The 15196-nt window shown below is 38.6% G+C and overlaps 1 protein-coding gene and 1 long non-coding RNA gene across 2 annotated transcripts; one reads left to right on the top strand and one right to left on the bottom strand.

Moving 5' to 3' along the window:
- The first annotated feature begins 934 nt into the window (after window positions 1-934).
- LOC108039795 (photoreceptor-specific nuclear receptor) lies at window positions 935-11453 on the top strand. Its single transcript, XM_017116880.2, has 10 exons — window positions 935-1284; window positions 3387-3741; window positions 6384-6487; window positions 7877-7991; window positions 8896-8951; window positions 9037-9354; window positions 9952-10160; window positions 10557-10718; window positions 10775-10939; window positions 10995-11453. The coding sequence occupies exons 1-10, from the start codon at window positions 1239-1241 to the stop codon at window positions 11175-11177; spliced, it is 1713 nt and encodes a 570-aa protein (XP_016972369.1). The 5' UTR covers window positions 935-1238; the 3' UTR covers window positions 11178-11453.
- On the bottom strand, window positions 10053-10874 carry LOC108039796. Its single transcript, XR_001769033.1, has 4 exons — window positions 10759-10874; window positions 10548-10673; window positions 10412-10488; window positions 10053-10165 (listed from the first exon to the last, which is right to left on the bottom strand). It is a non-coding gene; the product is annotated as an uncharacterized LOC108039796 (long non-coding RNA).
- Window positions 11454-15196: the final 3743 nt, after the last annotated feature.

The following is a 15196-nucleotide window of genomic DNA, read 5'->3' as shown; positions in this document are numbered from 1 at the left end:
TTGGTATACCTTATGCAGATGCTAGTACTAGTAGATGCGCACCAACACCCACAGAGCAACGAGCAAAAACAATTTTCTCTTCAATTCAATTACAGTTAACTGGGAGGTGGCAATTGTGGGCGGAAGGGGGTGTGATTGCGGGGGAGGGCGGTTTGAAGACGAGGCCAAGAGTGACGTCGTTTAAAGAGGGTCAAAAGGGGGAAGGGAGGGGAAGGGAAACGAAAGGCCAAAGCAAACTCGAAAGCGCCGACATCACAAAGGGTATTATAAAACAAAAACAAAATGTCAAAACCCAAGACGATTATACGAGCACCAGCCGCGCAGCTGCGTCGCCTAGTGTGTGTGTGTGGGTGTATTGGTGGGGAGCCACCATTGCTCTGCCCCTCCCCCTGTCCCTGCCCCTGCTCCACTTCCGTTCCCGTTTCCTCCTTGCTCCTTTTTTGAGTCATGATGGCGGCCGAACGTTCTCTGGTTGTGTGTGTGCGCAGAGAGCGCAGAGCCGGGTGTTTATTGGAGATTGCGATTGTGGCTTGGCTTACCCACACACACACACCCAGACACACACGCACACACTAACAGCAAGGACATGCTCCTGCCGCAGCATCAAGAAGGAACGAATCAAAGCAAGCCAACAAGCAAATGCGCCACCAGAGTTGCCACTAAAAGTCTCCGTTCCCCTTTGCAAAACTAAGTGGGCGGGTGGGTAGTGTGCGGTTATCCTTCGCTCACTGCTCCTTGCTCGCTGCTCGATGCTCGATGCTCTCTGCTCTTGCTGGTGGTGGTGTGTGTGTGTGTGTGTGTGTTCTGTGCTTTTTGTCCTCACAAACACAAACACACGAACCCCTCTGCCCACTCAGCGACCGCGGATTATATCCTGCGATATGGTTTTTTTCCTAGTCCGGGGTTGGCCCGTTGGCTGGTTGGCCGACTGCTGGAGTGGACACATCACTGTTTAGCTCCTGTCACGCTTTTATGATAAATCTGAAATCCGGAATCTGGAATCGTACATCGAGACGTTAACATCATCGCCGCATAGTCGCAGTGCCGTCGGATCGGATTGGTTTCGGTTTCATCAGCGGGAATCACAGTTCCCGTCGCCCTACGGCTTCAAATAATTATGGAGCTTAATAAGTGTGTTTCACAAGCGTCGATATAAAAAATCGAAATTAAAGTGTTCCCTCTTACCGAACGTTAAAAAGTCGTGCAATTTCCCACACCTTTCCAAGAGAAACAACAAAATGAATAAAGAAGAAAATTCATCCGAAACGCGCCCCTCTTCCCAAGGTAAATTTGAACTACCAATATAAAAGTTAACAAATAAAATTGTATACAAATAGATCAAAATATTTCATAGAACGCGAATAGTGCTAAGCAACTCAAATTAAATGGTGTTATTTACAAACAAAAAGAATTCTTAAAAAATTGAACAATACAACAATAACAATATGTGGAATTAAATCTTATAAATTAGAATTGTTTAATAATGAGACCGCGATTCCCATTTTAAATCTACATATTTAAATATCTCAAGAAAAAAAAGGTTTAAAGGAAAAGAAATAAACCATAAATGCTTCTTATATTAGGGGTATATCACGTCTAAAGGGAAATGGCTTGTGAAACATAATTAGTCATTTTTTCTGGTTCATACCCCCACGATTAATAAGGACACGTTACATAAAAAAATGTTTTCTTTGAAAAGAAATATAATAATTTTTTTTTTAAATGTCCGTCACAAGAAAAAATTAAAAATTACTTATGCAGTATTTTCCTTTATTCTTTCAAAGACATCTCTATTAGGTCTTTTAAATAATGATAAATTATCGTACTTTTCCGTTGTTACTTTAAATCTTTGTAAGGCAGAAACAAATTTCGATAGTCAAATTATTATATATTTTATAAAACTCGTAAATTTTGTGGTCAAGTGAATTATTGCGGCACTTTCAAGTTCGGTCGAGTCCCTTTTTTATTTCTTGCTACTTATTTTTTAATTTAAACATACATTAAGAAGGAATCCGCAAAGGTATACCAACCTCGTTTTCCGATTTTAATATTTTTAATTGTATATTGGCTAACGTATTGCTCATTATAGAGGATGTTATATTTTGTGCACTGGAAAGTAAAATGTTGGTTAGTTCCGAGCTACTCCTTATGAAGAATTTCAGTTTCTTTCAAACTTGACGTTGTAAAATGCACGGTCTAAAAAATCTAGAATCCAATGTGTCTAAACTTGAAAAGAACCAAACAACAAAAGGATTCGTTTTGACTGTTTTAATGACACATTTCCAATTTCAATTACCAATTTGTAGAAACGAATTGTCTGCGGAGACACTCCAATTAAATCGATGCCCAACTTCCTGATGGCATGCACGAGTGGCCGAGCAAATTCAATTTGCGATAATCACCAAATTGAATTAGACTTCGAGTCAGGGCGCCAAAAATTTCAGAAATTCATAACACAGCCCTCAACACTTTTGTGTGCTCGGCAGGAGTGGGCCAAAGTGAATTTCAACGAGCTCATAAAATTAACAAAGACGAAGACCCGGAAAATGCAAGCATATGACGCTAATCCTCTGGCATTAGACCGCAGATCCCTGCCAGTTGGTCTCGGCTGAAAGGCCTTCTGACTTTGTCTTTGAATCCAGAGACCAAAACCCAAACCAAAACCAAAACCAGGAACCCAAATGGTCCAGCGCACAGCCAAGTGGCGAGTGTAACAAATGTGTCCTCGTCCTTGGCCCGTCGGGGGTTAAGTGCATCAAAAAATCAGTAAGGAAACTACAATCAAATTAGGGTGTGATGGCAAAACAATCGTCCCCCGAGGCAAATTTTGCGCACAGATTGCTCGGCACGCTCTGGTCGAGAGCCGTTTGGCTTAATGGCACCCTAATTGAATGTGTAAATATATTTGCGGATTACAGGGCGTCAATGTCGCCACGCAGGGATAAGATCGGCAGGTTCCCCCTTCTTCATCCACAATCCGGTACAACTGACAAATTGAGATTTAATTTAAATGAACTACATAAGTGATTTTTTATTGCCACACCCATTACCACTGGCGGAAAAGGGAAGAAGCTAAAATCAGGTCCGAAATTTTAAATGGTTTATGCTTGAATTGAGATCAAGCAATAAATTAGAATTGCATTTGCCTCTTGCTGTTCAAATTTTGTATGGCTAATCCCAGTGATATTTAAATAAATTTAAAAGTTAGGTACATCCTTTTGATCTCTTGATACGAAAAATATTAAAATATAAGGTGAAATATTTTGGAAAACAAAAAAAAAGGTTGTATTATTATTATAAAACTTGAATCTATAAATTCAATAAAAAGTTGTTGAATTTAATTTAATAAATTGGTATTCCTACGCTAATATTATGTATTTTTACAGAGCTTCACAGTCCCCCGCGGCATTGCTATACGCCTCCACCGACATCGGTGGGCGTTGCCCCGCCCACACAACCACCGCCCCCTCATCCCGCCGCCCCCAATGTGTCCGCTGGTCGATTGCTGAGCTGGAACCACAGTGCCGCTGCAGCGGCTGCAGCAGCAGCAGCGGCGGCCAACTCCATGAACCACTCGTCGGCAAGTGAATCTGCCTCCATGACCCGGATTAAGGGTCAGAATCTGGGCCTCATCTGCGTGGTCTGCGGCGATACCAGTTCCGGAAAACACTACGGAATTCTCGCCTGCAATGGCTGCTCCGGATTCTTCAAGCGCAGTGTGCGGCGGAAACTCATTTATCGGTGGGTAAAAAGAGAAAAAGACGAAATTTATAAATTAGAATAGGTACACAAAGAAAAATATTGTTGAGGGGAAATTATCTTGTCATATAACTATAGTATATATTGTATTATATTTATAACACAACGAATATTTATTTATGAACACAGAACAGAAAGCAGTGGATGACTTAATTATGCTCAAACTTATGCGTTTTTAACTTGATTATTTGTCTTCAATAGATAGTAGTATCATAATCAACTAAACTAAAGTCTGTGAATATTTAAAACTTTAAAATATTTTAGGATAATATCTAAAAACTTTTTAAATATAAAAATTTTGCATGTTTATGAATGATTGATTGCTTTACTGCTTGCTAAATTTATATACATTTTTACAATTTTTGGGAGATACCTAATAAAAACAAAGATAATATAGTATAATTTATTAAACGTGATATTTAGGGATAAAGCCTATCTCAGTAATTCAGATTTAAGATCAGAACCTTTAATATATTACAAATTGATGACCACGATTTTTCTGAGTGGCTTAAATGTGGTCCTAAGTCCAGTCATTACCATTTCATTTCCATTAAATGTTGCAACATTTGCCAAAGTGGGTGGTGCTGCGGAGTGGGCTGGTGTGCCTGGAGGCCCGTCTGGCGGATTACGGAGCTCTACCAAATTCATTACAATTATTCAAATCTTTGGGATTTGAGCGTCAACTTTTGAATGCGCATATTTGCCCTCGCGTTGACTTTGTGCCCAGAATGGCATCATGTGCAAAAGCCACTCTACTTTCTCCCCCAATTGCAGCTTAAAATGTAATTGAATTTAAAGTGAATTTTTCTTTTTCTTTCACCATGAATACGCGAAACAAACAAAAAAATAAAACACGAATCAAAAACTGAACAAAGTTTGTTTTAGGTTTTCAATTATCATTAAATCAGCAAAATATCCCATAAGCCAAAACGACAGAATCAATGGCAGCAAAAACATAAAGTTATGATACAGTAATGTATATTTTGCTCTGCGGCTTTCCTTTGTGGCAATCGCTGTAAATCACAAATGTCGAAATCTCTATATCCGAGCGGTCCCATGAGATTGATATGGAGGGCTTAAGCGCAAAACACTTGGCCAAATGTGACCCGGCACCGGGAATGGCACCCTCCATCTTTTTCTAAGCCGAATCGCAACAAAGTCAAAAAATGGGGGCGGTTCTGAACCGTGGCTCTAGACAAAATAGACAAAATAGAGCAACATCCTCCCCTGCACAGGAATGACTAACCGAGGGATACACTCCAGACACGGAAAAGCGATATGAACGGGGAACAGGTCCAGTGTATATTTTCACCGACGTGACTTGTTTTCCGATGCCCGACAGAGTCAATCTGGCCCTTGGTCCTTTTTATGTCCTTGTCTCCGGTGGTCCCATTAATCCGTTTTCAATTATAATCAATTGCTTCCAATCAGAACTTTCGAATTTATTCGAAGGAATTTTCTAAGCACATGGTGAAAATATATACCACTTTTGTCACAGCTGAAAAAAAGTGTCGGATCTTATGAATTTATTTATCTAATTTTTTGAATTAACAATTTATCAACTCGTTGGAACTTGTAGATAATTATATATTTTTTTTAAACAAATTTTTAGAAAATACTATATCTTTTTAAACTAACCTGAATTTTCCGTAATTATTTCTAAAACTATACAGCTTAAACTTATATTGAAATTGTATTTTGCGTTCGCGAATAGTATAAATAATAGAGTTACTTAATAAGTATGATATTAATTTTCGGAGCTGATAGTTTACAATGATCGGTCTAAATGTTCTGTCTATTCGAAAAGAATAAATCAGTTTCAAATAACCCAAAATTTGAATCTCTAGATTATCAATGTAAAAACCTTTTTGATTCGTCAGCCAAAATATGTCCTTTTGACGCTATTTCCACCGTAGTTTTGGTATACATAAAATGATGTGTTCATCGTCTATTCCTGGATGTTTGATGGTTGGGGCAATGGGAATATTATGTGATTATTTTTATAGACCCACACAAGTTGGCATTCCAACGGAATGGGATGCCCATTCACACATATCCAATTTACTTGATTTGTTTACGAAAACCGGACATTTGCATACACAAAATACCTAAATTATATACTTATACAAGGGCCGTATCTGAAGGATACATTTGGCTAAGTGATTTGAGCCGAGGCGCCACGAAGCACATAAAATGGAAACGAAATGGAAGACTGGAGATTTCTAGGAGCGTTGGCCATCTTTGAGTTTTGGCGCAGGCTTAGTGTGCAAAAAGGGAGGCGATGACGGGGTTCTATGTCCTGGATTTCAGTGGGTGGGATGTTCGGAACACGCCACTCAGCCCTGATTTGATTAAAGTTCCACGAGAGCAGAACAAAGGACGAGAGGTCGATGGAATGGAAGAGGAGTAGAGCAGGTCCTGTGCATGTACATGTATATCTAGCAGATTCTGAAGTGCTTTTGTGGCTGAATTTCCGCTCGGTTGGCCTTAGTCTGCTGCTTTATGTTCTCTCTACCGAATTCGACAAATGTTGCAATTTTTGACACGACAAATCTTGTTATCTGCACAGGATAACCTGATTATGTCCTGGGCACCATTTTAATCGATTCTGATTTCTATTTCAGCTGCCAGGCGGGAACTGGACGGTGTGTGGTGGACAAAGCCCATCGGAATCAATGCCAGGCCTGCAGGCTCAAGAAGTGCCTTCAAATGGGAATGAACAAGGATGGTGGGTACTACTTACTTACCAACTGCATATTATCATAACTCAACTCGCTCTAATGAACTGAAGCACGTTTAATTGGTCTTTAACAGGACCTCAAAAGCCCGGCCACACGTGTCCTTGCATATATCTAAACTCGAACCCTTTCCCACGTTGAAATCCCCATAAGAGAACATCCTCATTTGGGGGTGGTTCAGTTTAGGGTGAAGGTGAGGGCGAGGGTGCTCCTTATTTACATATTGCTCACCCAATTGATTTGTTACCTGCTGCTCGTGTTGTCTTTGACAGATTTTATGCAGCTTTAGCGCTGCCACTTCACTGCACCCCAATTGTTCATTTTGACTGAAAGTTTTCCTCATTGTTTTGATGGCTGCAGAAACTTTGAGCAAACAGTGGTTCGATTTCTTGAATAGTAAATAGACAAACAGCAGCCGTCACTCACGTTCAGGTTTATAAAATCAATATGAAGTGATTGTACTTACCTTGTTGTACCTTAAGTATTATATTTTTGCTAGTTTACGTTAAATATTTTCAGTAAATATATAATTTGTATTACTTTTTTGTATAGGTAAGAAAATGTTACATTAAATCAATTGTGTTATAAAGAGGTAAACTTCATTTATAACAAATTTAAACAAGAAAGAAATCATGTTTATAAACCTAAGGGTAAGCCGAAGATTTAAATAAAATATAAATTTATTTTTCGTTCAAAAACAAAATAGAATAAATTGACAGAAACGGATTCTTGTTCATTTTTTACGTTTTTGGGAATATGTTTATTTAGGTAGGAAGTCCAATTAAATTTAAAGCAAAGAACCAGCTAACTTACTTCTCTGAATAAAAAAATGTAAATATGAAAGATAAAAGCTTAGCCTATGAACTGAAAGGTCTACATATCACTTCACATCCAATTCGTGACTTTCACACAATATATATTTTCACAAAGGACAGTTCTCACACAATACCAACTCTATTATAGCTCCTTTAATTTACCCGTAAATTATGCGAGCCGTATGGAAAATAGCCACAGTTTGCGGATCCGCCATCAGCGGCGAAGTAGCTTTTGTGGCCCAGCCTCATTGTGCGGTTGAAATTGCATAAACAAATGGCGAAACAATTTGTGGGCGTGAACGGCACGTGACCGCAAAACCAATTTGCCATCAATGGATGGCCTTGTTCCTTGTTCCCCTCGAGTCCTCGGGAATCTGAATTCCATATGCTGATGAGGAAAGGCGAGGCACACGCGACTGGATTTGGTTACGCTCCTGCCATACTGCCATACCTGTGCCATCGCTCCGAGGCGATTTTGTCAGTGTGACATTTCCTCATTACGGACACGTCCCATCTAGCCTCCGCTGAGTGCTCATGCTAGTTGCATTTGTTTTCCAATTACAGCCGTGCAAAATGAGCGCCAGCCCCGCAACACGGCCACTATTCGCCCGGAGACGCTGCGGGAGATGGAGCATGGACGGGCTCTGCGCGAGGCCGCCGTGGCCGTCGGAGTGTTCGGGTGAGTGTGTTCCCCTGCTTCCCCGCTTCCACGGCCCTGCACTCGAAAAAATACTTTTAAATATTGAAATACTATGAATATGTATCTAAACTCTTAAGAAATTGAAGGTCTAACAAATATACAGACTCAGCTAAATTATATGAGCATGCATCCCAAAACTTAATAACCTACATGTATGGAATAATGAACTTAAAGATGAGCCTAGACCATCTATAATATTTTAGGGGAAATTAACCAAAAATAGTATCTATTCATCAATCAATATATGATATGACCTTGGCTCACTTTTTCCTTCGGGTATTATATCAAGCATATATGGGCTACCCTCATCTTTTGGATTATTATTTCTAAATATTGTAGGTTATTTGAAGATTTGGGTGTTTTCTATAAATGGTTACTAATAACTTACCTATGCAAGAAAATTTAACAAAACAATTTCATTTTAAAAGCCTACCCTTTACAATATATTTAATGAAAATTCATATTTAAAAGATAAACATATCCTCAACCCCTGACTAATAAAAAAGATTAAGAGAAAACAAACTTCAATGATTGATTAATTTACAAATATTAAAATATATTAAATTTTCCAAGAACAATATTCTAGAGTTAAAAACATAAAATAAAAATAGAAAAGGCATAAATTAAAGTTAAATAGGTATCAATAAACAGTAAATATTACCTTATTCTTTCATCAAAAAAATAATGAGGCAAGAAATTTAAAAATGCAATGTATCAATTTGAAAGAAATTAACAATACGATTTTGATACATGATTTTTCTTTTAAAACAATTTATGGTTCAAATATAAAAGTATTTTTTCTGAGTGCATGTGGTGTGGCTGGGCTGTCATCTGCATAAGTCTATCTAACCGCCCAAAATCTGCGGGCAACTCCAATTTGCAGACCACCCGTGCTACTGTCACCGCCCTGTTACGGCTCCGGACTCCTTCCTCCGCCCTGTGAGTAGTTACTGCCCCCCAGATAGTAGTTTCGGACACGGCTTATACCATTCCTCCTCCTCCTCCATTGTTGATCCTTGAACAGCACTGGGCAGCCTGCCGACGGGACGACTGCTGCACCACAACCACCTCACCTCATCGATGCAGCTGGCCGCGAATCACATGGGCGCCGGCAGCTTTCCCATGTTCAACGCCGCCGGAGTCCACCACTCGCCCAAGGAGAAGGCCTACGGCATGGAGATGGCCAACAGCGGCAACGCCTCCCACTCGACGAACTCGAGCAGCAACCACTCCATCGACCCAAGTTCACCGGCTCCGGAAAACGCCAAGGAGAAGAACAACGCCGGCGGCAGCGTCTCCTCCATCAGCTCCTCCAGTCCCACCATGGAAAATGACAATGATGGTGGGTAATCCCAGATAAAGATATGAGAAAATATTGGGATACTAAATGGTTATATATTATATTCAGGAACACCCATAAAAATAACAATTCGATTCTGTCATATCACAAAAATAAGTTTTTCTTCATTTTTAATTGTATGATTTTGGAACGCGTTTCCGTATTTAATATACAAAAGGAGGAATCTGTATCATAAATGTGTTTAATACGCCTTACCGTAAAGTAAAATTTATGAGTTGAACAAACAATAATAAAATCCATTATTATTATAGATTTATAAAAAAAGTAAAACAGATATTAAAGAACTTAAATACATTATTAATTTTTATGTATCCCCATTGAGATATATCTATAACTTAGATATTGACTTGTGCTTTTTAGCAGTAGCTTATATATCTTCAGCTCTTTAAAGAGAACCTTTAATGAAACCTTAAATATTAAAATAAAAAGTAAATTCCTAAACTATGGAAGCTATAGCTGATTTACAATACTTCAAAAGCGTTTCTCGAAACGTGTTCAATGTTATTTTATTATTTTAAAATGATTTATCTATAATATAAGCAATATCTATAACAATTGACAAAACTTTAACCCCTACAGACGACTCCATAGATGTAACCAATGACAACGAGGAGCCGCACACGGTCAGCAGATCGGATTCCAGCTTCATCATGCCGCAGTTCATGTCGCCCAATCTCTATGCCCATCAGCACGAAACCGTTTATGAGACGAGTGCTCGACTACTCTTCATGGCCGTCAAGTGGGCCAAGAACCTGCCCAGCTTTGCACGACTCTCCTTTCGGGATCAGGTGGGCTTAAATAAGAAAATATAATAAATAAAATATAGGTAGCTAATTAAAAATATAGTAATGAACCTTAAAGGCAGTAAGATGTTTGGATGTGACTCCCACTTAATCTTATGTTCTTATATTTATTAAAACTTTGCATTCAATAATTTAATTTGAGCCTGTTATATATGAAAACTAAGAAATAAGATTGATTTTTTTAGTTAACAACTATAAAAATAAAGTACTCAAATTAAAAAACATCTACTATTCACCTGAACGTCCTTGGTCATCAGGATTCGGTTTGCTTTTTAACGTTTTGTGGTGATAAAATAACGTAAAACTTATGTTGCTTAAGAAGAAGATAATTTTAAAAGTATTTAGCTGGTTAATATTTATCAAAATCTTTACCTTACTTAGGTGATTCTGCTGGAGGAGTCCTGGTCCGAGCTTTTCCTGCTAAATGCCATCCAATGGTGTATTCCCCTGGATCCCACCGGCTGCGCCCTCTTCTCGGTGGCGGAGCACTGTAACAATCTGGAGAACAACGCCAATGGGGACACATGCATAACAAAGGAAGAGGTAGTTAATGGGTAATTATATTTAAAAGGCATTTGATGACCTTCAATTTCCTTTAGCTTGCGGCGGATGTGCGAACCCTCCACGAGATCTTCTGCAAGTACAAGGCGGTGCTGGTTGATCCTGCTGAATTTGCCTGCCTCAAGGCGATAGTTTTGTTCCGGCCAGAGACACGTGGACTGAAGGACCCGGCGCAGATCGAGAATCTCCAGGATCAGGCGCACGTAAGTATGCTATAAAAGGGAATAGGCGATGTAATCATATTAGTTAATCCACCAGGTAATGCTGTCGCAACACACGAAGACGCAGTTTACGGCCCAGATCGCCAGATTCGGACGACTCCTGCTCATGCTGCCACTGCTGCGAATGATCAGCTCCCACAAGATCGAGTCCATCTACTTTCAGCGCACAATTGGCAACACTCCCATGGAGAAAGTGCTCTGCGACATGTATAAGAACTAGTTAACTCGTGCTTTAAGTTATAACAAATTTAAATAAATATGTTTTTGTGTCTTGAATGTTAAGTTACATGACTCTTAAAAGTTTTATTTGCCATTTAATACAGCCCTAAGGAGCCAAATATCTATCCAAACGTTATTTTATATTTTTAATGAAAGCCTGTGCACAAGACTAATATAACTTACTTACTTGTGTGTATTAACAAGAAAAGGCTCAAATCATAAAGGTGTCGGTTTAATTTAAATCCAACCCAAGATGTTTTTTAGAGAATATAATTCTTAAGAGGTATCCTACTTTGAAATCGGATAAAATTTGGTAAAGTTATGGAATCAAGAAGTCCAATTTTGGGACCCCTTATTTGAAGTCATCGAAAACTGAATGCAGTTTTTTAGAAAATTAAAATACAATTCTTAAGAGGTATGTCACTTTAAAGTCGGATTAAATTTGGCAAAGTTATGGAATCTGGAAGTCCAATTTTGGGACCCCTTTTTTGAAGTCATCGAAAACTAAGTAATAACTAACATGAAAATGGGTCAAAATTTTGACCAACGTTAAAATGAAAAATTTGAATGCAGTTTTTTAGAAAATCAAAATACAATTCTTAAGAGGTATGCCACTTTGAAATCGTATTAAATTTGGCAAAGTTATGGAATATGGAAGTCCAACTTTGGGACCTCTTTTTTGAAGTCATCGAAAACTAAGTAATAACTAACATGAAAATGGGTCAAAATTTTGACCAACGTTAAAATGAAAAATTTGAATGCAGTTTTTTAAAAAATTAAAATACAATTTCTAAGAGGTATGCCACTTTGAAATCAGATTAAATTTGGCAAAGTTATGGAATATGGAAGTCCAACTTTGGGACCTCTTTTTTGAAGTCATCGAAAACTAAGTAATAACTAACATGAAAATGGGTCAAAATTTTGACCAACGTTAAAATGAAAAATTTGAATGCAGTTTTTTAGAAAATTAAAATACAATTCTTAAGAGGTATGCCACTTTGAAATCGGATTAAATTTGGCAAAGTTATGGAATCTGGAAGTCCAATTTTGGGACCCCTTTTTTAAAGTCATTGAAAACTAAGTAATAACGAACATGAAAATGGGTCAAAATTTTGACCAACGTTAAAATGAAAAATTTGAATGCAGTTTTTTAGAAAATTAAAATACAATTCTTAAGAGGTATGCCAATTTGAAATCGGATTAAATTTGGCAAAGTTATGGAATCTGGAAGTCCAATTTTGGGACCTCTTTTTTGAAGTCATCGAAAACTAAGTAAGTACTAACATGAAAATGGGTCAAAATTTTGACCAACGTTAAAATAAAAAATTTGAATGCAGTTTTTTAGGGAATTAAAATACAATTCCTAAGAGGTATGCCACTTTGAAATCTGAATAAATTTGGCAAAGTTATGGAATCAAGAAGTCCAATTTTGGGACCCCTTTTTTGAAATCATCGAAAACTGAGTAATAACTAACATGAAAATGTGTCAAAATTTTGACCAACGATAAAATGAACAAGAAAGGAAAGCTAACTTCGGGCGGAGCCGAAGTTGATATACCCTTGCAGAATACTCTGTTAATTATATTCTCCAAAATTATTCATATAATGCATTTTTAATACTCATAAAAAATCCCAACTTCCTAACTTTAAAAACACCAAAGTTATGGCATTTCCAATCGTTCAGTTATATGGCAGCTATAGGATATAGTCGGCCGATCCTTATGAAATTTGGTAGGTCGGATTGATTGGCCAAATATAAGACCCATAGAAAATCCCAACTTCCTAACTTTACAAACACCAAAGTAATGGCATTTCCGATCAATCAGTTATATGGCAGCTATAGGATATAGTCGGCCGATCCCGGCCGTTCCGACTTATATACTGCGTGCAAAGAAAAGAAGGGTGTGTGCAAAGTTTCAATTCGATATCTTTAAAACTGAGAGACTAGTTTGCGTAGAAACAGACAGACGGACAGACGGACAGACAAGCGGACAGACGGACAGACGGACATGGCTATATCAACTCAGGAGGTGATCCTGATCAAGAATATATATACTTTATAGGGTCGGAGATGTCTCCTTCACTGCATTGCACACTTTTGACCAAAATTATAATACACTCTGCAAGGGTATAAAAATTTGAATGCAGTTTTTTTAGAGAATTAAAATACAAGTGTTAGGACATATTCCTTAATAGGCTGTTATACAAAAATAACTGTTATTTTTGGTTCATCTGGCAGCGCTGCCAAGCAACTGGTATACAAAAATAGCTGTTAATTTTGGTCTATGATAGTATGAACATCTGGCAGCGCTGCCAAACAACATGTTTTCTTCGTCTACCGGCCGCTAGTTTTTAAAAGGCTCTTGATGTAGAATAAATGTAGAATTCCAAGGTTCTGGAACTGAACGCTAGATGTTGTAAGGCTTGATGTAGAAATGGAAACGCTGGGATTGGGTGGGTCTTGAGGGGGGCAAAGCTGGCAGTCTTGATGGTATGATTTCGGGCGGGAGGCTTGGGAGCGTTTCCTACGCTTTTCTGAGGGGGTGCCAGGGTCGTGGCGGATTTGGGGAGCGGGGAGCAACTTTTGGGGGGCCTGACGCTGCGGTCCGAGTTGGGAAAACTGAGAAATTTAGGAAAAACCGGTAGTGTTCAGTTTGACGGTCTGGTAGCACTATATATTGCATAAGGGTAACAGACGCGACGGGAAAACTAGTGTATTCGATCACTTTCCACGGAAAACTTATCGCGGCGACCTGCCCCCCACCCTTGGCTCCTGTCGACAGCACTTTTTTCTCGCGGAAAATGCGGCGGAACGGAGAATTTCGCGACACATAGATTTCAGGTCCAGGCAGTGTGACCACCTTTGGGCTTAACGCAAAAATAGGCGTTTTCTGGCCAGTTTCGCAAGGCGTTACGGGACCTTCTACGTTTTATGCAAAGTGGTCATAAAGTTTTGGCGCCTTTGTTCAAAGTTCTTAAGTTACCATACCTGTGTTTTTAATATTATGGACCTTTTAAGGCTTAAATTCTTTGCTATGCTGCACCGGCGCGCCCAGGTGGACAAGCACCTCCCACAGATGGATGATCAATAAATAATATTCAATATCAAATTCAACAATATCATTTAGCTGCCATGGAAAATGCAGCCCAAAATTGTCATAACTGCAATAATTAAATATTTGTTACCTAACGTTAACATTATATTAATGTCGTAAGTGTTTCTTGGTTCAAAAAAATGAACCGGAAATCTGCTGAATTATATATAGACATTAATTTGTTAAATATAAATTGTATTGAGTTTTAATTTCTTTGTACACCGGCAAACTTGTCTTATCTTTTCGAAAGAAGTACTGCGGCATCAAGGACCAATTTGTCGTGGTCATCACTCTTTTCGGCTTGGACGCTGACGAGGGACAGGGAAAGGACATACAATTTTTTACAAATTTGGACAGCTTCTAAGTAGCTATTTTCTCATTTAACTTTTCGTTTTTTGTTAAACCTGTTTAAAACTAAATTGGAAACCATGCTTAGCTTAAAATGTAAGCCAAATATTTTTAACACATCACTCTCTTACATCATCCTAATAAGAAATCGCTGGTATTTCTCTAGAGCATGATTTCTTATCTGTAAAAGGTGGCGCCAAGGATTCAAAGTCGCTCCCGGAAAACCTTCAACCCTGATTGGAGCCCTTGGCGACGCCTGGTCACACCGGGCGGCGGGAGTAATCTGCGGGAGCACAGGCTCCAATTTGAGCCAACGTTACTGAGTGATGCCAAAGGAATGCGCTCCACGAAAAAAAAACAAAAAGTTTCGTCGGGAAAACTGCAGCCAATGTCTGGCTCGTAAAATGTGCAATTAAACCGCAATAAATGGTAAAGTTCAAGTGAAATAACAAGAAATTGCAAATTAAAAAAAGGCAATAAAAGCCAACAAAAATCTCCTGGCATAGGTGTGTGTGTATGAGTGCGTAGTGATTTTAGCGATGGTGTGGGTGTGCGCGCACAACAAAATATAAATAAA

Source organism: Drosophila rhopaloa, unplaced genomic scaffold (genome assembly GCF_018152115.1).
Source record: "Drosophila rhopaloa isolate 14029-0021.01 unplaced genomic scaffold, ASM1815211v1 contig_115, whole genome shotgun sequence".
In the NCBI taxonomy this organism is placed as follows: Eukaryota; Metazoa; Arthropoda; class Insecta; order Diptera; family Drosophilidae; genus Drosophila; species Drosophila rhopaloa.
This window is presented reverse-complemented; position numbering and strand designations above follow the sequence as displayed.